General features: G+C 39.6%; 6 protein-coding genes across 13 annotated transcripts; 2 read left to right on the top strand and 4 right to left on the bottom strand.

The window, feature by feature from the left end:
- Positions 1-1,533: 1,533 nt before the first annotated feature.
- On the top strand, positions 1,534-6,444 carry LOC124306326 (uncharacterized). Of its 4 annotated transcripts, none has more exons than XR_006908579.1 (6): positions 1,890-2,027; positions 2,169-2,242; positions 3,566-3,806; positions 3,956-4,092; positions 4,172-4,341; positions 5,676-6,444. XR_006908579.1 is itself a non-coding variant. In XM_046766895.1 (3 exons), the coding sequence occupies exons 1-3, from the start codon at positions 1,534-1,536 to the stop codon at positions 3,650-3,652; spliced, it is 639 nt and encodes a 212-aa protein (XP_046622851.1). The 4 variants fall into 4 exon arrangements, 2 of the variants coding, with proteins under 2 accessions (XP_046622851.1, XP_046622848.1); XR_006908578.1 differs by having other exon boundaries at positions 3,930-4,092; XM_046766895.1 differs by lacking the exons at positions 3,956-4,092; positions 4,172-4,341; positions 5,676-6,444 and having other exon boundaries at positions 1,534-2,027; positions 2,169-2,226; positions 3,566-3,652.
- On the bottom strand, positions 1,799-5,710 carry LOC124306323 (senecionine N-oxygenase). Of its 2 annotated transcripts, XM_046766888.1 has the most exons (9): positions 5,224-5,410; positions 4,592-4,853; positions 4,357-4,495; positions 3,979-4,246; positions 3,782-3,885; positions 3,605-3,692; positions 3,355-3,518; positions 2,956-3,264; positions 1,799-1,923 (listed from the first exon to the last, which is right to left on the bottom strand). In XM_046766888.1, exons 2-8 carry the CDS (start codon positions 4,789-4,791, stop codon positions 2,956-2,958), a joined length of 1,272 nt encoding a protein of 423 aa, XP_046622844.1. In that variant the 5' UTR covers positions 4,792-4,853; positions 5,224-5,410; the 3' UTR covers positions 1,799-1,923. The 2 variants fall into 2 exon arrangements, with proteins under 2 accessions (XP_046622844.1, XP_046622843.1); XM_046766887.1 differs by lacking the exons at positions 1,799-1,923; positions 5,224-5,410 and adding an exon at positions 5,472-5,710 and having other exon boundaries at positions 2,372-3,264.
- LOC124306324 (RNA exonuclease 4) lies at positions 6,046-8,258 on the bottom strand. Of its 2 annotated transcripts, none has more exons than XM_046766890.1 (2): positions 8,085-8,258; positions 6,046-7,470 (listed from the first exon to the last, which is right to left on the bottom strand). In XM_046766890.1, exons 1-2 carry the CDS (start codon positions 8,109-8,111, stop codon positions 6,901-6,903), a joined length of 597 nt encoding a protein of 198 aa, XP_046622846.1. In that variant the 5' UTR covers positions 8,112-8,258; the 3' UTR covers positions 6,046-6,900. The 2 variants fall into 2 exon arrangements, with proteins under 2 accessions (XP_046622846.1, XP_046622845.1); XM_046766889.1 differs by having other exon boundaries at positions 7,722-8,257.
- A 103-nt stretch (positions 8,259-8,361) lies between these two features.
- LOC124306328 (probable phospholipid hydroperoxide glutathione peroxidase) lies at positions 8,362-10,312 on the top strand. Of its 2 annotated transcripts, XM_046766897.1 has the most exons (6): positions 8,362-8,514; positions 8,732-8,861; positions 9,048-9,138; positions 9,238-9,347; positions 9,423-9,514; positions 9,657-10,312. In XM_046766897.1, exons 2-6 carry the CDS (start codon positions 8,801-8,803, stop codon positions 9,870-9,872), a joined length of 570 nt encoding a protein of 189 aa, XP_046622853.1. In that variant the 5' UTR covers positions 8,362-8,514; positions 8,732-8,800; the 3' UTR covers positions 9,873-10,312. The 2 variants fall into 2 exon arrangements, with proteins under 2 accessions (XP_046622853.1, XP_046622854.1); XM_046766898.1 differs by lacking the exon at positions 8,732-8,861.
- On the bottom strand, positions 9,812-12,861 carry LOC124306325 (uncharacterized). The gene is made up of 7 exons (XM_046766891.1): positions 12,621-12,861; positions 12,437-12,542; positions 11,836-11,912; positions 11,555-11,740; positions 11,148-11,319; positions 10,980-11,059; positions 9,812-10,866 (listed from the first exon to the last, which is right to left on the bottom strand). Exons 1-7 carry the CDS (start codon positions 12,709-12,711, stop codon positions 10,688-10,690), a joined length of 891 nt encoding a protein of 296 aa, XP_046622847.1. The 5' UTR covers positions 12,712-12,861; the 3' UTR covers positions 9,812-10,687.
- A 392-nt stretch (positions 12,862-13,253) lies between these two features.
- LOC124306322 (zinc finger CCCH domain-containing protein 13-like) lies at positions 13,254-23,325 on the bottom strand. Of its 2 annotated transcripts, none has more exons than XM_046766885.1 (8): positions 22,908-23,325; positions 18,876-18,922; positions 18,653-18,768; positions 18,269-18,487; positions 17,306-18,108; positions 16,671-16,879; positions 16,395-16,587; positions 13,254-15,883 (listed from the first exon to the last, which is right to left on the bottom strand). In XM_046766885.1, exons 2-8 carry the CDS (start codon positions 18,910-18,912, stop codon positions 14,302-14,304), a joined length of 3,159 nt encoding a protein of 1,052 aa, XP_046622841.1. In that variant the 5' UTR covers positions 18,913-18,922; positions 22,908-23,325; the 3' UTR covers positions 13,254-14,301. The 2 variants fall into 2 exon arrangements, with proteins under 2 accessions (XP_046622841.1, XP_046622842.1); XM_046766886.1 differs by lacking the exon at positions 22,908-23,325 and adding an exon at positions 22,642-22,660.
- Positions 23,326-24,535: the final 1,210 nt, after the last annotated feature.

The raw sequence follows: 24,535 nt of genomic DNA, 5'->3' as shown, positions 1-24,535 counted from the left end.
GTTGCTTGCTTGCTGTGGAGTGTGTTGACGTTGTCGATATTCCGAGGTAGAAGTGTGCCATATGATTCAAAAGAGCTGAAATTGGTGGTAAAGGAGCCAGAGCTCTTAGTGTTACCAGATATTACAGGTGATTCAAAACACCTCTCGACAGATGTGAAAAAATTACTGCCTCAACGAAGTAGTGATTTTCATTCCATCAGTAGCTCCGGTCCGCAGGGACTAAGAACCAATGACGAAATCAGTCCGACAGAGGTAGCGGATCATAAAGGCCTTAAGGATCTCTTATCTCCACAAAAGAAAGTCAATCTCTCTTTGGAAATGATTGATAAAATGAGAGTGGGGGACCAAATAAAAGGCAGTGGGTTCCAATTACAAAATGAAAATTATTATCCGTATTCTTCACACCACGAAAATGTAAGCAATGTTGGATTGAGCAGCGATTATTTGCCAGATAAATGTTCAGGCAAATTTTGTAACATTCAGGAATGTAGAAAGACGGGTGTCAAACAATACGAAGAACCATTGACTAGTTCAAAAGATGCCACTTCCAAAGGAGGCGAAAATGTTGTCGAATATAAACGACGGATACATTCCAAAAATTCACATCTCAGAAGTGAGTTTAGATTGTCTAAAAATCCTCAAATCAAGTTATCTCATGTTAAGAAATTCGAAAAAGAAAAACCAAACGCAGTTGAACCCGATAATTCAAAGTTTCGACTTGCTGATTACAATTCTTTGGATACAGTGAACACAGGTAAAGAGAGCTTAACGATATTGCTGACGAACTTGAGAAGCAAAAAAGGTAAAAAGTCGAGGCTGCATTCCGTTCCTGTTCCATCTATTAGTTATATGTTGGAACAAAGACCTACAACTGAAAATAGAGAAGAATGTGAAGAAAGGGTAAAAAACAATCTGCTTGGATCTGAAATTCTACGTAGTAATGTGCAACAAGTCTCAGAGTTCAAGGGACAAGAAAGTAATGGATCAAAATCCTGCCTCGATGACAAAGGAGATCGGTCACAGACAAACGCTGCGGTAGTTCCTCCGCAAGTGTGTCAGGATAGAAAATTGACTACCCAGTCGGAGCATTCATGCATTGTGACGCACACAGATGATTTGGAGAATCGTATATATGCAACGACAGTTTCAGATCATATAACGGAGATAAATGAGTTGGAGAAACAGAAAAGTAAGATACAATCTTTGACTCTGGAAAGTTCAGACAAGAGAATGTTGCAGTCTAAAGACATTATCGAAGGCCTTGAGAGGCTAACAGATCCAGTGGAATCATCAGGTCTCCTTATTGAACGAAAGGACTCGTTGAGAATTGCAAAGTATACCCAGCCAGTTGATGCAAAATCCAAATGGTTAGAAATAAAGAAAAAATTTTATGGAATAGATTACAACAGGACTGCGAAGCGGGAAGAGCCAAAGAAATTAGAATCCAAGAGTCTTGCACAAATAACATCGGTATCAAAACTCCCAGCACACAAGATATTTCAGTACAATATGCAAGTCGGAAGAGCAAGACAAATGGGCGCAGAGTCGTCTTCAACTGAGGGAATACTTTTGGAGAAAAATCTCACTTCGATCGGCATTGATGGGGCAGTAGTTCCTGATCGGCTCAGAAGTAATGCATCACGGTGTCTGCAGCCAGTGGTTCAAACGCCTTGCCGATTATCTCACACTCAGTCGTTATCCCAGTGGCCATTAGGTTTCGATAATTCTTCTCTATTGAGGAAATATTTGCCAGAGCAAAAACCGAAACCAAAACCGAGAACTGAAGCAGGACTTATTCGTGGTCGTGTTACTGGTACGAATTGCAAAATATCGACTGCGACATCGACATGTATCAATTCTTCTGTTTCCACCTCCGATGTCACAGTATTGAGCCAGAAATACATGGGGAACCATAGACATGGCCTGAAAAGGGAAACAGATCGAAAAAAGGATAATCCACAAAATTTGCTACATATAAAGCCAAGCTCTAATGAAATGAGCCACTGTAGCACTCCATTATTTATAGAGTAGGTACTTTTCGATTTTACAACTAACATTTAAGTATTAACAATGACCTAAGTTGATCAATCGTTGACAGCATTCACTGTAGTAACTGTCAAAAGCAAAACGATTGTTAATGTTCGATATTGATTGATTTTTTGGTACAGATTGACGCGGAGACATGAAACGTTGCAGAAAAGTTCAAGACGGGATCATCTTTCACAGGTACAAAGCACTGCAGGTATAGTTTCGACGAATAATATTTATTCTTTGAATAACGTTAAAGACGGTTCTCTATTATCGTTTTCTGATCGCCCGTTTATCATGCCACGAAAATCTAATAACAGGAATTCGTAGACATTTCAAAACTCGGGTCAAAAATTTTTTAAGCTTGTGGATTCTTTTAACCAAACTGCTACCGGCGATTCTAATTAAACGGGTATCAATAGGTTCTTGGAGACAGCCAAAAGTAGTATTGACATGAATTTTATCGTAGTTCAGAAATCCTCTTGGAATTTTAAATTTTACCACAAAATTTCCCATGTATTCCTAGGGTATTTTTTATAGAAAGTCGTTTTGTATTCCGTTTACACAAATTTTTATACTAATTTTTTTTAGCTTTGTGCAATTTTGTACTTTTTATTTACGATACTTTACAATTTTTCGAAAATAAAATTGAAACTATAAATTGTTACAAAGGCTTACAAACACCTACGAGTTCAATCATTCTATATTATAGGTGGCAAGGATATTTGATTGTTCTCTTGTAAAGGAGTCACGATATTTCCCATTTTCAAACTGATTTTGCAACGGAAAATGTTAATAATGTAAAAACAATCACGAAAAAGAAATTGAACTACTTGTATTTCCTGCTTTCACTATTGATACTGAATCAAATTTCACATAAATGCAGCAGTAAAGTACCCAATAATGGAGGCAAATATTACTGCTCACCTAAAGTTGTACATATGTATGATCGTCTATAATCTTGTAACGATCCTCTCGATAATTCAAAAGATCATCTATGAACTTCTGGCTACTTTCGTTATGCAAACTAGTCAGAACTGGTGGCAGTGGATCTAGGTCAGCGGTTTTTGCAAGATCTTCGTAGTAAAGGCCTTGTTTTGATCCCATCATGTGGAATTGTTGTACATGCAAACCTTCACTCAGCTTTTTTTTTAATTCCATACTCTCTTCAGCGAGCATATTTTCCTTTGGCGGAAGCTTCTTAAAACCTTGCCAAAAGCGTAGAACAAATCGAACCTAATCATGCACAAGAAACAGGAGATTGCTTTTCGTCTCTTAAAGGCGATTATACTTAGAAAGAGTTACAACTTGTGTCACGATACAAACCTGTAGATCAAACATGCTGAAAGCACAGACGTAGTATGGTAATCCGACAAAGGCAAGAGTCGGACTTTCAATGGCAAGCAAATGTTTCCACAGAGGTGTCACCATATTACGATCAACCTTGACGCCGCAGTTTTTGTCCAGAAATGGAAAGCTGTACTTGTAACCTGCTCATTTATACCCAAGAGAGTGAACTTTGAATTTCAATTTCTAGATCTTTCATGGTCAAGCATTATGTAGTGCGATACTTTACCAGTGCAGTAGAAAATGGTGTCTACATTTTCCTTTGAACCATCTTTGAACACCGCTTGGTGTTCTCTGAGCTGTACAACGTCTGGTTTCTAGTTTTGATAGTAATTTGAATTACACATACAATTAAGGTTTAAATAATGACAAGTGCAGTACATCTGAAATATTTGTAAGTGATTACTTGTATGACGTTGCTGGGAAACTTGGTGAGTATTGGGACCTTAAGATGGTGACTTAATATCACCTGATGCGCATGCTTTGATATTTCCAAAGCCAAGTCCATTCCTGACAAGACAAGTAATAAATATATCAATTTTATTAACTATTAGTAACATTTGATGACTTAAACAACCAGTGTAGAGCTATTTCCACAAGTACCTGATGGTCCAGCGCCAAAAACCACGACTTTTTTACCAGCAAAGGTTTCCGGTACTCTGTAATCGTGGCTATGCAATACACGTCCTTTGAATGAAGTGTGACCCTCAAGTTCAGGTATATTTGGTTGAAAGTAATGACCGTTACAAATCGTAATAGCGTCGAATACCTCAACTAACACTTTTTTTTTTTCAAGATCCTCAACCTCCACTGACCACTTGCCCATATTATCACCATCCAATGGTTTGACTAGTACCACATGATGATGAAACTGTAATTCGATGTAAAAGGAAAGATTAGCTCTGACAAATATTCATCGGGATTAATTCAATATTTTCAGCGGTCTTTCAATGGGAGAGATAAAGGGTATGTGCCTATTACCTGAATATATTTTCTCAGCTCAAAATGATCGCAATATGTATTTATAAAGTCCAACAATTCCGTGCGTGTTAAATAACTCTTATCATTATCCGGAATTGGAAAATCTGGAAACCCCATCACTTCTTTCGGAAGATTTGTCCTGCAAACATCAGATTAATTATCTTACTTCGATTAAAGCACCAGAAAACCATAATGTAATGTTACTTTTCATAATCTTTCCTAATGCCTCACCTACCGCAAGTTTTTGTACATACTGGAGTGTATCGATAGCCCATAAGCATCTCTCCCAACTTCTGGCGTGTAGACCCATGTACCACCAATGTCCCCACTTTGTTCATAACAAATTACCTCGATACTTTTCTTGTTATTTTGGCTTGTACAGTGTCTCAGGGCAGCAAGCCCCGCCGCTCCGGCGCCTATCACTGCTATTCTCATTTCGTTCAAATGATTTACTCTCAAGTTATAAATTTGTTCAGTTGTATGCAGTCACCGATATTCTGAAAGATGTATTTGACTATAAAACTATTCCTTCAATTGGGCAATCAATTATATACATATGTACATTCAAAAAAGAATGATGAAATATGGAACAAGTTTCTTTACTGATTTCATGAGTCAATTTACATATTTTTTCACGTAATCGGCATTACCGAGCTAAAAGAATGTATTCATTGTTCAATTTTAATGTGAAATTATAATTAGTCACTGCTAGTAGCAATATAATATATCAATTTTTATCAATTCATTGATTCAAATTTAAGATCAGACTCAAGAGGGGGTGAAACTCTTGAAAATCCAGCAGTCTATACAATGGAACATTTTATAACAATAGCAAAGAGATCAGTGCACGAATTTATTCGATTTTACCTGTAAGAATAATTGATCTATTTATGATTTATGAAAGTTACTGTTAATCTGTAGTACTGCTGCAGTCTTGTTGACTTTCTATCAGACTGCAGCTGAATAAAAGTAATATGTGTAATATACAACTGTCATTCATGAGTTGTTACGAAATTAAACCCTGAAGAGTAAAATTCCCCACTTGAAAGAGTCATAAGGTCAAATGTCGTAATGTTTATTTGTAAATAAATGCAATGTTCAGAGTTCAGAGTTACCCTATGCAGCAGTGATGAAATTTTCTGGTCTGTTTTAAGAATTGAGGCCTTATTTTTTCACTTCACTTCGATTTGCATTAAATTATTGCTCGCAAAAAGTATTATTATAATTTTTCTGATGAAAGTAAACAATCTTTTCTCCACCAAGGCGCAATCTGTACTCAGATGCACAAATAATGCTATTGCCCACGTTGCTGGTTGTAGAAACAATGAAGACTGCAGTGTGTTTGATGGGAAGTAGCAAGAAATACATTCCAGAAAAGAGGGAATGTGTCTGATAACAAGGTCGTTCACTCAGGGCAATCACCAATACGGGAATGTAGCAAATGAGCTATGTATTCATTGTTTGAATACAAAGATTTTTCTTTATTCTTCTTATGTATACAACATTGAAAAATTCACGGCTAATCATTTTCACATTTAATGTTTCCTTGAAAAATCCTTTTGTGACTCTACTAACTTCCATTGATCGAACAGATGTTTGTTAGTACTTATTCATTCAAAATTTATCTGTTATATCATTACATTTTCAAACAAATTAAGCTGTCGTATAGCAAAATAAATCTAACAATTATTTTATAAACAAAATACTTTATTTTTCATAATTACAGAAATAATTGATTAGTCGTAGAAAATATGCGTCATCTCAACATGAAATAATTTACTTCTTGTTAATATACATAATCTAATACTCATATATCAAGGCAGTAATCATTTTACTATGGTTTTCTTTCGAAATTCTTCTTTTATCTCAACTCAACTAGTTCTAAACGAATTCACAGAAACAATAGTTGCATAGTTGGTGGTTAAACAAATCAAGGTCCTATTTGTATTTACGGAATTAGTCTGTGATGGACAAGACAGCACCCAGTAGAGAGAAATTCAGAAAAGCTGTTAGCATTTTATTGCAGGTGTGAATATTTTATTGGATATCTAAGGGGGTTACGAATTCTTTTCAACTAATTAGATTAAGCCATCTCATCAAAAAACAGTTATATGATTCACTTTACAGTTGACTTATCGGTAATAGACAAGAACAAAACTGTAGGTAACTGAGTAAGTAAATTACTTAGCACATTTGTAAAATCGATTGCTATTATTGCAAATCGTTATTGACCTTGTTGCAAAAGTAGAATGTAATTCGCCCCCCATACATGGAGCTAATCGTTGAAGATTACCACTTAACTATGGTACTAAAATGTGAGGAAAGTTACTGGTGACTAACCCCGCAATATTAAATTTTATGTATGTTACAACAGTCTTTTCATTCAACATTGAAATTAAATTATTAATTTCGAGCTCGTCAATATTTCATATACAATAACAACAGTTGTACGTTCTTAAAAAAAATGTTTGCCATACCTTAAATGCCCGACATGAATAAAACGTAACCTGCAATTCGCAAGTAAAAGAAAATATACAAAATTTTTCACCGCTTAGTTCTGATATCAGTTTCCCACTGATTTTTATATAACATATATAACTGCATCGCAGTTCTAGCATCTTCTACGGAACTATGCTCGCCGCTTTGTATATCAATACCGAGCAATTCTGCAGCTAGTCTTTTTAGACTCGGTGTATTCCCCATTGAAACTTTTCTAAACTGCTTATATCTTGATGTATCTCTGATCATTCTCTTGGGATGGGATAAAAACAAGACATCGGTATCGTGCTTGAGGGCGTGGCCAATGAGTAACCTTCCTTGCAATATTTCAGCCACTTCTCTTTGGACCGTCTCAAAGTTTTCCCCGTTGTAAAGATCATCAGGACGAATTCCACTCACTGGTGTTCGGTAATCTTGAACCTTTTCTCGCGGCTTGACATATTTGTCGTAAACACATACTCCGTACCTATTAACTAGCGAGACCCGTGCCAACATGTTCTCAGTTCCGTTTCCAATCCCAACCATCTCACAGTCTATTGCTACTTGTTTTGTCAATTGATTCATTGTCTTGTTCTTTGCGATATTTACCTTGGATTTAGCGGTGGGGGAAAAGGTCTGAAATGAAAATTGATATATTCTGTAAGGAATTTAGGTGGTAAAGTGATAATATGGTAGGACAACGTAGTGATGTAAGCATCTTGGAAAATTAAGAAGATATTTTCCTCGCAAAGCGGGTATGTTCCCCAGTAACAAATCACAAAGACTCTGTATTTTAAAGTACGTGGATTTAGAAAAAAATCTGGTAGTAAGTTTATGAGATCGTTCAGACTAGATTAAAAAACAAACTGATTTTCGGATATAGTTACCGAGGCAGGTGTGGATGCAGTACATTCTACATGACTGTAGTTCCTCCTCTGCCTCGGAAAAGTTTTTGTATGAGCATTATTGGTCCTAATCTTTTTTTCATCGGATCCCGAGTCTTTTATGAGATCTTTAAATTTTTCCCAATTTGTTGTTGGGGTACCATGTGCTGGCCCGTTGCTCGGTTTCAGGTTAGGTTTCATTCGTTTTTCGATATTTCTAGACTCGCTGCTGGTCGAAAATGACTTTTTGTTGTTGGCTGCTGATTCTTCGGTGTTTCTTTTAGTTCTGGTTATACTTTGCTGATCTTTCATCATCTTCGATAACATATCACGGCAAAAAATTAATAACGCGACAACAATAATTACCGGTAGAAAGGTAGCCGCCTCTACCATGTCTCCCTTCTCTCAACTTTGCACTCTTGGCAGATCGCTAGTTGTATATCAGTACAAATGCATGGTATTTCAAAATAACGGCACATAACAGCCACTCTTTTCTCAGGAATTCGCCACTGATCGAGGTTATTTCTCAAGGTTTTTTTTCGTGACCACTCGGTCGATCGTCAATGCTCTACGTTACCTACGGACACCGAGGCATAACTGAGTAGTAGTCACCCATCTCATTAATACGTACTCCGCGTTTCAGGGTAATCCTAGAAGCTGCAGGATTGTTGTCTGTGCGGTTGTCGTTTCGATCTATTTACTACGCTCGTTTGTATTTGCAAGCTTGAAGTTATTGCTCATTGTCATCGAGTTCCGACGACGAATTAAGAAATCTACGATACTAAGAAAATCACAGGTGAACAAAGTCTACATGTACAATTTCAATCATTCAGTAGAACAGTAATTGAATTCCTAAATCAAATCAATCGTTTTGTACGCCGGCAACACAAAGAACAGTAGACTAGTTTGGTACTTCATTTTTTCCCGCCAGATGACGAGGATAGCTTCTCATCAACTATTGCGTAATCTGATGCTTGACATGGTTAATCAGAATAGCTTTTTTGCTTTTCTAGACCGTGGCTCACGCATGACGTCTCAACAAAGAACACAATAGAGAATAAATTCTCGAAAATAAATTCAACATGTTCACATGCATCAGTCGGGTCACAGCTCTACCAATTCTGCGTATCTCACATGCTCAATGTTAGGCTTATTCTTTATTTATCTATTATAATAATGCTTTTTCTAATTTGTTCTGTGTTTTTTCCTCCTAAATCATTAATTGCATTGCGTTCTGGCCTTTTTAAAAATACTTGCATTTTATATGAATTTGTGAATCTCTGAAAAATATCCATCCACTCCACAACAATAACAGCAATATGTTTTCAGGTATGAGTGGAAATCAAGATTTCAAAAATGCTACATCCGTTTATGATTTCACTGTCAAATCCATCAAAGGAGAAGATGTGCCGTTATCCAAGTATGTTTAACAAAGTTTTTAAGAGCGTTTCACAAAACTTGATTTGAAGCAACATATGATGAGACGAAAGTATTAATGGTGCTTCAATGGTTATTTTAGGTACAAGGGTCATGTTCTTCTTATTGTAAATGTCGCCTCAAAATGCGGCTTGACGTCATCAAATTACAAGGAACTAAATGAGCTACATGACAAATACGCTGAAACAAAAGGTCAAGATTGTGATTCTATTGACATATTTTACTTAATATCCAATAAGTAATTCATAACATTTTGTTCTTTTACAGGACTGCGCATCCTTGCGTTTCCCTGCAATCAGTTTGGAAAGCAAGAACCAGGCACTAGTGAACAAATTTGCAGTTTCGCTGAACGCCGAAATGTAGGAAAATATTTTTGAATCTTATAACGATTTCATGATACAGTTCAACTGTCCAAATTTCATTTAAATTGATGAAATCGGAAGACATTATGTGCTCTAAAAACTGTCATAATCAATGTTTTTTTCATTCTTATTTTTGTAGGTAAAGTTCGACTTGTTTGAGAAAATCGATGTCAACGGGGAAAATGCCCACCCACTCTGGGAATACTTGAAGCAAGAGCAAGGTGGTATCATGGGCAGCTTTATCAAATGGAATTTCACCAAATTCATCGTTGACAAGGACGGTAAAGTTGTCGAACGACATGGTCCAAAGGATCCGCCCAGCAAATTCGCGTCAAACCTCGAGAAATATTTCTAATTTACTTTCTTTTTTTTTTTTTCTTAATCCTTTTAACAGTGTGTTATAGATTTTAAGTCATCTGCTACGCGTGGTAACAGTACTGAGCTACGGGTAATCTCATTGTTCGTCTAATCCTAAATTTATTTTACGTAATCGACATTTTTCAAATAATTATCCCCCGCCGGTATGATTATTGTCTGATATCTCGTTTAAATACCGAAAGAAATATCCTGCGATAAGTCAAAATGATTATATAAGCTTCATACGCCTTGCATACACTTGTTTCCAGACTCTTTCAAGTCATCGCCATTTTTCATTAATTCAGTTTAATGCCACGTGCTGTAAAAGGTCCATGTCTTTTTCTTATACGATTCTACGAATGGTTGCATGCTTTTGTAACTTCATTTTTTATGTATGATCGAGTATATTTTTGAGAATAAAACTTCGGTAGAATACTAGATCATTATTTAAGTGCATTCGACATAGCTCAAGTGATCGATTGACAGTACCGTGTCTGCTTTTTCGGATAAAACAAACTCGAGCGGTTACGCTCATTTTGAATGGCAAGGTGTCTGGTTGTATGCAACCAGGAATTTAGTCGCGTCATACTAGATTCCATATGAAGTAGGCGGAACTCGCAATTCTATCTGCACACGTAACTAAATTTTTAATGTTCTTAATTTTAATTTTAGAACAATTTCATACTTGTAAAATCGATAACTCAAGTTGTATTGAGAAGTAAAAAATGTTCCCAATTGAAATTTTAATAATAGGACGTAATGAGCGTTGTAGTACATTGCGTATCTCTGCAGCTGCATGAATTTGTTCATGGGTCAAGTGCAGCTGAGATCTTCGCCAAGCTCTCCAAGATACGTAGTTGCGAATCCATCGCTGTCGACGCAGAACGGATACCCATTGCTGTATTGCTCCGACGAATAACTTCCGTCGGTGTCGCACGTAAGACTGAAAGTCAGCCCCGCTTCGTCATATATCACATAATCCCTCGCACAGTCTGGAAAAATATATCCGTAAAATAATGTTAAAAAATTTGCACAGTTTCAATTCTCAATTAATTACACAGTTTCGATGTTATGTGCATGCACTTCTTTGAATTAAATTACTCACTGCAATCAACTGTTAGAATGTTGCTGAGTTCCGTCTGATACGATTCTATCTGCGTGTTGTTTTTCCACGTGCAAAGAATTCTGAAATTAAAATATATTTTCATTTTTTACTTTCTGAAGAAGAAGGAAGAAGTGATTCGAGAAGAAACGGCACTTTTAAATTACTAACTGTGAGCTTGAAATTTTGTAATTTCCGTAGCTGCCGTCTCCTTCACAATTGACGGCGTCAATGTGCGTGTAGTAACGACCGTGTGTTTCTAATTTCTCGAGAACTCTAGCACGTGCAACCATCACACTCTCGCACTTGCGAAGATATTGAGACCCAACCAGGGTCGTATTGTCTACAAATTGAAAAATTATTATTACTTAACATTTTCCATCTGAAGGATGATCTCCGCAATGCATAATAATGTAATACTCTACTAAAGTCTTAGGATTTAACTTACGACTATTGGGTTATTGGCCGTTGAAGCAGTTCTTATTAGTACTCGAGCTCAGACTTACGATAATAAATCAAAGAATTTGTTGTATTCTACGAATTTAGTGAAACATAAATAATACATCCATCAAGCTTACAGCATGGAAGATATGTCATCATCGACTCTGGATAGGCCCTTTCCGTCGGTTTGCCAGTCGTGGCTTCAACGCACCAGCACAACCCGTTATCACATTGCAGTTCCTCGTAGTTACCTTCGCTTGAACAGTGCAAAGAGACGTCTTCTCTACCGGCAATTTCGAGGGCCTCCCTGCGTCGGCTACAAGCTGTAAAGGATGCAGAATCGGAAAATTTTTAAATTAGGCAAATCAAATTGCAGTGGGCACTTGTTGAGGAAATAATTTCGTGTGTGAACGCTTACCGCAAGTCATGTTTTCAGCAGATGCCCACCATGCCCAACCGAACAACCTCGTGCCCGTTGCATTGTAGCAAAAACATCTACAACGTAATATTTTAGATTTTTATTTCTGGTGTCATACCGTCTTCAAGTAACGTGCGTGAATTTCTTCTCGATTAAAATTTGTTATACATCATGCGAGCATGTTCACCCGTCTTTTCACGTGTATTTTACGTACATAAGGTACCCGTTTCTATGATGGCCGAGCGAGTCTGCGAATGCGCATGCGCAGAGTACTGAAAAGACCACTTTTAAATCCTAGGAGTTAAAAGTGGTCATTTTTGTACTGCGCGCATGCGCTGTCGTGAATAAATTTGATATTACGCGACCCTAACCTTAATATCATGAAAAAACGCGTAACTTCCTACACAAAGTATCGTGTGCAACAAGGAGGCAACGATCTTTTCGCCTTCGGACCATATGCGTGCTCACTTACGACTCATATCGTAAACTCACGCCTGGCCCGAAAAGACCGAGTTTGCTTCCTAGTTACACAATATACTATTTTAATCGGTAGGCCTTAGTTCTTCACTTTGTCGTAAAAAGGCGATTGAAAATGATTCACCTGCCGTTAAGTGTTTCCCCCTTGCATTGCACGGGTTGCCAATAATTATCGTCGGTACAGTTTGGTGTCCATAAATTATCTCCAGATTCATACTCAGAGCAGGTTCCTGGGGAAAGAAAATCACTTCGAATAATGACGCCCAAATTTCTTCATACTTGACCATTCGATAGATATGAAAACCCACCGTTTTGTCCGCATACGAAGCTCGTGTGGTATCCAATGAATATCAAAGCGAAGGCAAGGTACAGGAAACCGAATTTATAAAAATTCGACATCCTCGGTGCTTCTCAGAGACGGTAAATGAAGCTTTGGTGGTTTTTTGCAATTAGTAACTGGCATAATAATCACGCTTGGACATTCATGTTTACTTTCACAGCAGGCACTCGCTATAACTGACCATCGAAATAATTGATATAACGCGTGTATCTGAAACGATAAGCAAGTGCTCCTATCTTAACCAGATGACGAATTGATTATCCGTATACGATACCGCCTATTGAACGACTTATCTCTTCATCTGCAAGTTTTGCGACGCAGTGCTGGCTAACAATAGCTTATGATTAACTAGTATTAGGAACTTGACCATTAATTGTGCAGCAAAAAATTGGTGTGATCGAACGGGATAAATTATAGAAATGATGGAATATTCCGGAAAGGGGTTCAAATTTTTTAAGACGATTATTATTTCTACAAATATTGGGCATTTCGGAGTTGTTATGTAAGTGCCTACGAAAAAATTATATACTTCAATACACGGCTTCTTTTTTGAACGTCAAATTGGTATGGCGAGAAAGACAGAAAAACTGCAATTGTCCCGTATTTTCAAGATATGTTTTATTATAATTTACATACCGATTAATCAAGTACAGCTAGGAAGGTTCATATTATTGCATTATACTTTGAGTTAATTATTATAATATATGTATGTATGTATATGTATATATTCTATTGCACTTCGGTATAACATATTATGAATTATTTTTCTTTTTCAATACAAATACCTCGCAGTTTGCAGACTCTAATTGCTGAATCGAATTTCACAAACTGTATTACGTGCCTACATATATTTACAAAGTTTGCACCACATACGGATGGGTACAAAAATGCTATATAAAAATCGTACTTATATCACACGGTTTCTTTCATTTTATTTTGTGCGTAATAGTGTATATCAATTAACGTTTATAACATGATATAATTATTCAATGAGACCACGACGGTCAACATCTAGAAGATACAGCTTCAGTTTGTTAAACACGACAAATCGAAATATTAAGTGATAATGTCGCATCTAAGAAACCCACTTAGAGTCCTCTGACAATTATTGTTTCTGTTTCATTTTGCGGAAAAACAGAATCAACTGACTTCAAACTCCCTTTCAAATTGGCTTACGAAACGTAGAATCTTTTTTCAGTGATATTATATGCGATTTATCGCCGTGTGGTAAAAATTCTGATCCTATCTTCAGCACACCTACCGACCCAGTAATGAGTATCCGATATTGCGCAGATGAACAACGTCAATCCCGCGTGGTTTGAGACAGTTTTCCACTATAATTGAACGGTGGTAGGCAATGTAGTGAAACAAATCTTGCACTCCCCCCATTTTAAGATTTATAGTTTCGAACGAGTCTTACATCCACAAGTGAATCAGAATATAGGTGTTTAAAATTGGAACGATTTTTCTTTACCTTTGGTAAGAAACCCAGATTTGACTATCCACATCGGAATTTCTCAGAACATTACACTCTCTCAACTTGAACCTGATCATTGGAGCCATTCAATTAATGGAACTTCTTGTTACAGCAGCCATAAAGTATTTCTCGAACAAATACTGCCTGGTTCAAGCCTAAATATCTAGACTAATTAGTACTCGTCGTACCCCTGCCAAGGTGCTTGTGGATGTCCAGGTGCAAATACGGCACCCGGTGGTGGACGAGGAAAGGTGGCACGAGCTCTAGCTATTGACGGTGGTACAGGATAGGAGCTGGAGCCTTGAGAAGATGAAGATTTCACTTGAACTACGGGTTCAGCTGGCCTGGTTAGCAGGTAGTTCCTCTGGGAGGATTGCAGGTTCGTATCTCTCTCCAGTTGTCGGTGAAGCGGCAGGACGAATCCGCTGGGAAGGTTTGACTCCTTGTTCAAAGTCGGCGGCAGCGCGTCGTTCAACGCGACGTCGTACTCGCTCTCCGGGATGTCTTGGAGCTGGTTTTCAACGTCGTCCGGATTACGCGACTGCAACGTTACCGAGCTATCTTGCCTTGGAGGTGCGTTGAATTGTTCTCCATCGTTCCTCGACGCGGGAAATCGCTGGTCGAATTGTCGATGTGCAAATTCCTCCTCGTCCTGGGACCGCGGCGAGTCCTTTTCGTCGGTTATCGAGTCATCTTTCTGAAGTCTTCGACTCTGCGGCCTCGTCGCAATCCCAGCTTCGATCGGTAGATCTTCCCCTTGCCGCTGTCTGACGTCGCTCTGAATTGTTCTGTAGGCGTCATAGGGCTGTCTTCTTGGGCTGTAATCCCTATCCCCTGTCGTACCGAAAATCGTTTCATCGCCCGTGTTTAACCTCGATGACCTGGCGCCACTGCTCGAAGAATGTTCTCGAGAAATGGGCTGATTCTGAGCCGAGTCAAAGTCACTCGTTTGCCTCGAGCTAGACTTGATCTCGTCTGATCGTGGCTCCACTCTCAATCCAACTTGCTTTAAACCTCTGGGGTTTGGGTTGCCGCCTCTCGATGGCAGGAAGGGCCTTTTAACAACGCGTAGTGTTGTCCTTGGCGAGGATACTGGAACCTCCTCAGGCTCGTCGTAATATTCGGATAAAGTTCCCGAGGAGTAATCGATCGCCAATGGACTCTCAGAGCTCGCCTCTTCGTACTTATAATTTCCACGTAATTCGATCAACGGTGGACGCGCCGAAGGTTCTTCGGAGGCTAACTTCGGCTCGGGGTCTGGGCTAGGATAGCTCTGGTCGTTGGTCTTATCACGATAATTTTTGTTCCTTGTCGGTGGCTCCAATTCTTCGTCCTCTTCGTCCTGTACGACGCTTTCGCCGTCGTCACGTTCTTGATTTATGAAAGTTTGTTGCGATGTGTCAATCGTTTTTTCCATCCTTTGACTGTAGAAGTTGGGCTTCTTCACGGGTTCACTCTGTACTATCGGTGGCTCTCGTTCGCGAGCTGAGAATTTCGGTCGAATGTAATCATCGTCCCTGTTTGACGGACGATTGCTCAACGGTACAATCGGTCTCTCTGATCTGATCGGGTACTGGGCAGCCGGTCTTTCCGTTGTTGATGGACTAATTGACCCCCGATCACCCACGGTTCTGTCTCTCTCGTATCCATATGGTCTGTCTCCTCTTTCATAATGCCTGTCTCTCTGCCGGTCCGGTCGTTTCCTGATACTCACTTCATCCCCCTCCTCCTCTTCCTCGTCTTGGTATCGAGGCCTGACATGGAAGGTAAAAAACATAGCTTACAAGCTATAGAGCTGGCACTAATCGTAAGTAAATTGCAATCATGAATCCTGTGAGTCGAGTGAGTGAGTGAGTGAGTGAGAAGAAACTGTGAGACGTGAATAACGATAGAAAGTGATAGAGAAATTGAATTCCAAATTTCCGAAGATCTTGGAGGATGGTCAGAACGTCGGAGGGACCCTGTAAGATTTCACAAGAATTGGACAGATTTCGTCTACCTCCGACTGTAATTTATTCAAGAATTTAACCTTCGAGATTTGATGATGCTCCATTAAAACTTTATCAGGTTTTTCGAGGTTGATTATTTCGTGATATATCAAGCTGAATTTCAAGAGCCCTAGGCGCCGATGCATTTTGCTCGGATCGTATTTACGGGCCAACGGTCGAAAGATGTGCGAAGTGTGGTAAAGGAATAATATGCTACAATTACTGTCCTCTGTACGGAATTGTGGTTGTGGCAATTGTTTTGTGTACATTACCTTACCTGTAGGTACGCTCCCTATCACGATCTCGATCTCGGTCTCTTTCTCTCTCTCTGTCTCTAGTTTCTCTTGAGTCATAAGTTTCCTTGTCTCTGTAAGCCGGCCTCCTTCGGCCCGGTCTTCGGGGTCTAGTTTCCTCCAAATCATCGTCTACGTAGTCATCATCCACCGGATCAGGCCTTCTCCGTGTTTCATCTGAAAATAATTGGTAAAAGTAAATACTGACATGGGCATACCAAAAAAATGTGAAAACTCGCTGCTTCAGTATATGTAATCACCATTAGGCACGGGGGCGGCGGCGGGTGCGGCAGAAACGTTGTATGCGTATTTATTTTTTTCGGATACCGGCACAGGCCTTCGTATCTTGGGCGGTGCTCGCGGTCTTGCGTAAACCGAACTACTTGGAGCAGCAGGTTTGACCAGACCATCGGTACCCCCCGTTGCAACGGGAGCTGGATCTGATTTATCGTCGTAGTCGTTTCTATACCTAAAATGTGATAACGATCGGTAGAATTAAATTGCGGTAAGTTGCGTATCTATGTATATTAAGTGTTAAAGTGAGAGTCAATTCTATGTTGTATCAAATGAGTATCAAGGCGTTGTGACGTCAGAGGCGGGGAAACTTTATTCCAATTCCTGGTCATTTTACTCTTAAAAAAAAATTGAACACAAAGATTTTATACTCGTGCCAGGACTATAAAATCAGCCAACGTATATATGCTTACTGATTGAAAGACTGAGTTATAGAAAACGTAGGTTAAAGTTGCGAGATGGGCTGTTTATTGTATCGCTGCGGCCATTTTTTCTCCAACTCCCCCCTCCCCGCCCCTATTCTGTTGGAGTATTTGCGGGAGATTGAAATTAAAATTATGATTGTGATTAATTCGCGAAATTATCTCTATTACGCTCTTACCTTTTATCAGCATTGTATGTTCGTCGATCATCCGAATCTCTGGATGAATCCCTAGTCCTGACATCGGTTGTCTCTTTCCGTCGGTCTTCGGCCGCTGCACCTCTCCCATCGGGATAACTCGTCGTCTCCGGATCGCGTGCCCTGTCCCTAGGCAAAGGTCGGGTATCTTCGTCGTATTGGTCTACGGGTCTAGCCCTGATTGGTGGTTCCCTGCGGTTGGGTCTGGACGCGGGTATCTTTTCGCGATCCCTCTGATCCCGGTCGTCGTAGACCGGTCGACGATCGCTGGCATCTCGGGGTCCGTATCCCGCGGGATTGTCCCTGTCCCTCTCTCTTTCCCTGTGTCTGATGCTGCGGTCTCTCTCCGGGTCTCTGTAGTCCCGATCCCGGTCTCTATCCGACACGTAGTCACGGTCGTCGTATTGGTACCCGTCCCTCCTGTCGTAGCCTCGTCCTCTGGTCCTCTCGTACGCCTCGTCGTAGTAATCATCGTCGTATACGTAATCGTAGGCGGGCCTCCTCCTCCAGGGTCGTCTTCGCCGTGTTGGGTCCCTGAGGAGGGGTCTTCCCACGGGAACTTGCGGGGCTGCGGGAACCGGGGGAGCTATTGTTGTAGTCGTGGTCGTCGAGGTCGTCGTCGTCGTCGCCGCTTGATAGAGAGCGTCGTTGCGGTGCCAGTATTTTTTAGAATTTGCACAATCCACCTCCGACGCGAAGTGGCATATGAAGGTCTTCTGGTCGAAGGCGGTGAAGTTTGCGCATAGAAAATCGTATCGGGTGCCGAAGAGACAGTGATGGTATACCTGCACAGACGGGTCGGGGTGTTGGTTTAAATATGATAACGATTAATGTAGTAGTCTGATACGATACTTTGGCATATAAAATTTTCAAAATTTTGATCAAATCTCTTTAGAATGGCAAATAAAATGAGTTAATTGATATTTAAAACGGATTTCGTCATACCTGACATTTGTGCTGTATGCTCGCGTAAAAGCCATCGTGCAGTCCGTCGCATTTAAAATCAATTTCCTCGGTGGGCACGGTGCTGTAGAATGGATACGAACTGAGATTGTAACCATTCAATTCCCGCGGTAGATTAGGATCCCAGATATAGTCTATTTGAGGGATACCCGTCAATGTGTGACCCGTTGTTGCGTTAACATCAGTCTGCACTGTAGTTGCCTGTATAAAATCGTAAGTGAACCGTGTTACACGCACCTACGTATATGTATACATAACCAAAAGCATTTCACTGTTTCTCATCAAGGTATTTCGGAGCACTCTGAGATCTTATCGAGAAATTCTTCTATCGAAATGCAGTGAAAGAAGAACTTAGAACTGACTAACCACAGGCTCTTCCGGTTCTGGTTCCTCCGTCGTAGTGGTCGTAGAAGATGTGGCAATCTTAAACTTTGGTCGAGTTGGTTTCAGAGCAGTTGTCCATACTGCCGTGAGCAGAAGCCCTAAGAGTGAATAGAAGAAAAACACATTAAAAACCGTCATTGTCTCGATAGAACCGACGCAAAAATGGGGGCAGCGCCTACGAAAACTGATCTGGTGATGAGCTTACCGTAAATCAGAAGCAGGACGCGAATCTTTTCTCTCATGATGGCTCAACTGGAATTGAAAAAAGAACAGAAAGTGTACATCAGAAATGTGTGGATGTAGGTGCAATCAATTTTGGATACAGATCAGACTGTTTCATCTTCCTATCGCGCGACTTATGCAGAGTCAGTATAATACACTTCCACTGACAGCTGGTAGCTGGTAGCAGGGATCATTGACACCGATCCAGTGTCCAAAGTTGAACCTTGTCTGAACCGTTAGCGGTCGACTGTGACGATTCACAATAAGGAATGAATTGTACAGTTGCATGCCTGGCATAGCGGCTGAGTCTCACTCAACTTGAAGATACCTCAACCGAGAGTTTTTGCCCGGTACCCCGCATGCATCGCTTAGCAACAAATCCCGCAAGAAGTGAAAATACATTGTCATTTACATAATCCGGCTCAAAACTTTGTTCGCATTCGTACAGTGCTGACATGTAACTGCGGATGGTAATTACTGGGGGGAAGTGGAACCTCTGATGCAAAAGCAGCAACTATGGTACCTGATCAACATTTTTTAATTGAACGCTATAAGTTCACTTTTATTCATGAAAGCAAATAAAATTCAGTCACGTTTTAATTTTGGGTCCGTGGATTATTATTATTATCTTTATTGATGGTAAGTACGGGGTAATTAATGGATCAATACATTACCACCGACCGTCAAATAAAATCGTTTCCGAGTTATCGTTTGGCTTCTGATTCTAATTGCTTTTCAGTAATTATTTACAACATCGCTGACGCTGCGGTTTCCCCGATAACCTTAAGTAAGCTAATATCGTTCACGTGTATCTCCGACATTCGATGGCATATAGATGTGCAATTTAAACTTCACATATATCGTTGGCAAGTCGTATAATCGGTTGACCTTTTCGGTAGAACTCTCTTGAGGAGAGTTTCATCACCGATGTCTCAGAGTTTGTATTCCGAGCTAAAGATCGGTGCCAGATTCACCGCTCAAGCAGCTCGTTTCGATGTCAAGGGTTCAACCATCAGCGTATGGTTGTTACATTTCGCGGTTTTCTACACACCGCAAATAAAGGCATGGTTATTCCCAAGTGAAATTCAGACGTTTTGCCCAAGGAAAAATCGTCGAGAATATTGTTATCGATTCTCTATTTAAGTCTATAGGTGAGTACAGATGGATAAACCACGCGGGATGGTTCGGTTATATCCTCGGTTATGTCATAAAAACCGCAATACCGATACTTAGACTTAATTGGAATTTCTTTTGACGTATAGAATAATACGTGCAGATCGACAATAACGTGGGTAGCTGATGTATAATCATGTGGCGTGGTCGCAGACAGAGACCTTCTTCAACTTCGACCAAAGTAGATAATAATATATACAGCATAGGTATACCTGTATGCATTGACGTAAATTTAGTATCCATATAGTGAAAGTGTTTCCGCGCTAAGGCTGCTATAACAACTTGTCACGGTATTCGGTCTGAACTACGACGTTTGTGGTCGGCGTTAAACTCGATCGCGAAAAAATTGCCTACCCACACTATCAATCCGTGTTAACGAAATTGTTCTCCGCCATATAACCGATCCCCTCGGTCGTTACACAATTCTTGCGATTAATTACGACCCGGCACAGGTTTTATTCTGCATACGGACAAGTATACTATCAGGAAATTACTTGAAGCAATTGATAAAAATTGATAATTTGCCGTGCAGAAGTTATGCGAACCTCGGTGTGAAATAACAAAGCTAATCACCAACTTGGTCAAACTTACCAAAGGCAAAAAAATTTGATAAGCGAATTTAAACATTGTATAAAATCACTCTCGATCCATCTAGTTATATTAGTGCATAAATAATTTATCATTAGTTACAATTTCACCTGTCCAAAAACTGTGAAATTAGTGCCAAGAGGATTGATTTGTATACTTCGTACGGCGTGTACAACGTACATGGCTTGCTTATATCGTCCGCTATTAAGTTTCGTTTCGGGAATTGACTTTCGCTCCAGTTGCATCACATTATAACGCGTATAACTATATTATGAGAAAAGTTTACCACAGGATATGATCGATGATCGATAACGTTTGAAAAAAAACTCCCGATTCAAAGATCGTACACCATGTGCACGGTGATCATGCTTGGAAACGACGTATATTTCGTTCAGGTTATGCTATACTTATGTTATATTTGTCAAGGTCGAACGTAAGTCGAAAGAAAGGTGGTTCTCGGTATAATATAGCTCAGCTGCCTGTAAATGTCAGGTACGCTGTATAATAATATAACAATATGCTGCAGGTACTTATATAGTTGCAGGTACATAGAAATATCGCAATACCGATTTACGCGTTCACGGTTGAAAGGATTGTTGTTCGATTTTCATTCTGCCTCCAGTTTTGTACAATGAATCACGACTTTCGGGGAGTTGATCTTTGTTCGGAACCTGGTATGTCACTGAGAACCTCAGAAGATGGTATGACCGTTAAGGTGAACCAAGGGGGGAAAAATAAAAGGACAAACTACACGGTTCGAGCACTGCGTTAATTTAATCTTGTTGGTATAGGAATTCCATGGTCACACGTATCCTACCTTTGTCCACGCTGGAGATGTAAAGAAAAAAGAAAGAAAAAAAAGAAGAAAACATTAACGAGCGAAAGGTAAAGGAGACAAAGTTGAGCGAAAAATATGTGAATTAAATTTATGCGGTACGATGCACTCTGAAAAAAGCCGAAACCACAGGTATCCTGAAATGGATTCAAAATGGTGGACAATACTGCTGCAGCAGATACGTGAAACGAATTTTTATCCGTCGAATAATTCTTGCGCAGCAATACACATATTTTTATTATACCCTGCGCGGCATTCCTATACATATTCTATAGTATGGTAAGGAAACTGGATTTTCTGGTATAGTGAACAAAGAGGTAATTATCGTGAATACATTACGGTCTTCATTTCCGATAAATATAATCGGCGACTATGACGTCTAAAGTGTTATCAGATATTACAATGATATTGTAATATTAGAGTGGTGATAATCAATATTTGTTAACTTATGTCGATCGCTATTCACGGCTGTAACTCACCATGGAAATCCGATCGACACGTACATATGGGTTATGTGTTTGTGAAAGTAAAATCGGTTTTAGATATTGCGTAAGGTGGGTGTCCCTGATTGGAGACAGAAGTCTCGACCGCCGCTTCGGGGTTTCGGCATATCGATAGTTGATGTGAAAAATGTCATCGATCCAAAGGCCGTTATAAACGAGAAGACGGAAACGAACGCTACCGTTCCGAATCGTCATTACACGGTAAAGAGTTTTATATAAACGGATAAATTTCACCAGTTCAAATTCGTTGTCGGATTTGCGGGGCGCAATTGCATACGTTCACAAAGTATAATGTATGTAAGTATATCTATAGACATGTGACGCAGAGTAACATACGAGTATAATAAGTATGTTAGTATATTGCAAAAGTAGAGAGGGATTTTCTCTCGCAACCTCTTGTAACACCTCGGAACTCTCGACACTTAGAGACGTTAAATAATTATAACCACATCTCTACGGAGGCTCGAAAAATCCCGCAACAGCTGGGCGACGATGAACGTTAATTAAACTTGTGTTTATTCTGCAAAATTTCACTGAATAATCTCGGCGTTTGACGGATGACGGAGTTCGCGATAAGGGCCAGTCATCCGTTCGTTCATAACTCTATCTTCTAAAGAGAAATTTTTCTCCTCGTAAAAAAACTTAGGTACCTGCCACACGAAACTAATACAATTTTTGATCGTCATCACTACAATCGGCAGCGTTTCACCTGAGCTACCGTGCGGCTCTCAATCGAAAGTGAGCCGTTTCGACTGCGGACCTGTTAAATTTATTCGGTAATTTCTACGTGCCGATTTCGATTATATGCGAAACGCCGTAATCGCTTGGTTCGCGATTGATGTTAAATCTAACATGAATATATTACGGGAAAGAAAAAATGACGGCGTTAAATTTTGATAATGAAATTTCACCGAACCTTGTCCTCGTCCAGCGTTGAAATCCACTATTCCGCCATTAGTTTCCTTGCTTCACATCCAGCGTAAGAATATGTGTTATATGCACTTGAGACTTTTCTTGTATATTGCAGTATGCGCGAGTTTGCGATTGGTCTCTTTAATTCGGCACGAATGAGAAAGGCTGGTGTCTACGGTATTTAACGTATATCGTATAATCGAGCGAGTAACGCGGTGGGTACGTGCAGTGCGTGATTGAAACAACTGTTTACCGATAATAAAAAGAAAAGGAAAGTAATACCGGTGGGAATTTGAATAAATTAACGATTTCCCGAATGGTATTTTTCGGAATCAATCTAGGGTCACGCGAATCTAACGCGGCGATATTTTTTTTCAGAATTTTTCTACAGGTCTGATGTACGATTAGAACGTCGAGGTTCGGTACCAGCCAAAGACTACCAGGCTGAAGTGGAAATTCCTGGAGTCGCGACTACCATCGTACAGAAAGCTTTCTCGTTCAGCTGAGTGGGGAACCGAACGGCATGGGCGCAGAAAGTACCTTCTTGGAATATCATACGTTCGGCATTAAACAAGCGTTTCAAAACGACGAACAAAGGCGTCGAAAAACCTTGACGACAAGATATTTGAGCATTGACACGCGATTGGCCGGTTAATTCCAGGGTTACTTCTAAGCATGCTGGATTAATTACTCTGCCTCTAATGTCCGTCGTCGACTCCGTACGAAACGAGGAAAGCACGATATCACATCTGCATACCTCTTAGGAATAGACGAGCGATAATAAAAAAATCGTTCGGAATAAAAAAAGGGATAAATGAGGTGTATCGATTTCATCGAATCGTTTGGATGTATTTATTATACCAGTCTTTATATACTTAAAAGACAAAAAAAAACCACCCAAAGTTGTCATGGGACCTTGAGCTATTGATATAATGTTCTTTCAAAGAAGACAACTTTTAAAAGAACCTTGAGGTATATTTGCGATTGAAGGAATCAAGAGATGAGAAACAGCAATTAAAATACTCATAGAGATGTGCGGTGAATGTATCGAAGATTCTGTGAGCTGTTGACTTTTCATCATATATGTAGGCAGGTATGCTTGTGAAACTTCGACGAAATCTTAAATCAGTTGGTTTTAACGGTGATATATATATATATATATAAAATCGATAAATCGAGTGATTTGTAATATATAAGCCTCGCATTTAACCACAATCACGCGAAGGCCGTACCTAAGAATAAAATCCGATATAACAAAATTTGGAAAGAAGGCGTGACCGTTTTAAATGCTAATTAATGCATTTATAATTTCTTAAAGTTGAAAAATACGCGTCATTAATTTTTATTACACCCTAGAGTTAAAATATATACAGCACTATATACAAAACACGCAATTCCTAATGAGTGCTACACCGACATTTGAATTTGAATAAATTCAAAATATTGCCACTGTAAAAGTATGGCGCTTCTTTCTATGATGATGAAACTTTGAAACACCTACCTTACCCAGCAGGTGAGTATTACATCCTTTACAGCGAGCCGATCGACGTCGAAGAATGAGAAACCTTCTCGTTATCGCCAGAGAGTGGCCGATACCGTTCAGAATTTGTTTTAAAAAGTCGGTAACGTAGA

This window comes from Neodiprion virginianus, chromosome 5, assembly GCF_021901495.1.
Source record: "Neodiprion virginianus isolate iyNeoVirg1 chromosome 5, iyNeoVirg1.1, whole genome shotgun sequence".
Taxonomy (NCBI): domain Eukaryota; kingdom Metazoa; phylum Arthropoda; class Insecta; order Hymenoptera; family Diprionidae; genus Neodiprion; species Neodiprion virginianus.
This window is presented reverse-complemented; position numbering and strand designations above follow the sequence as displayed.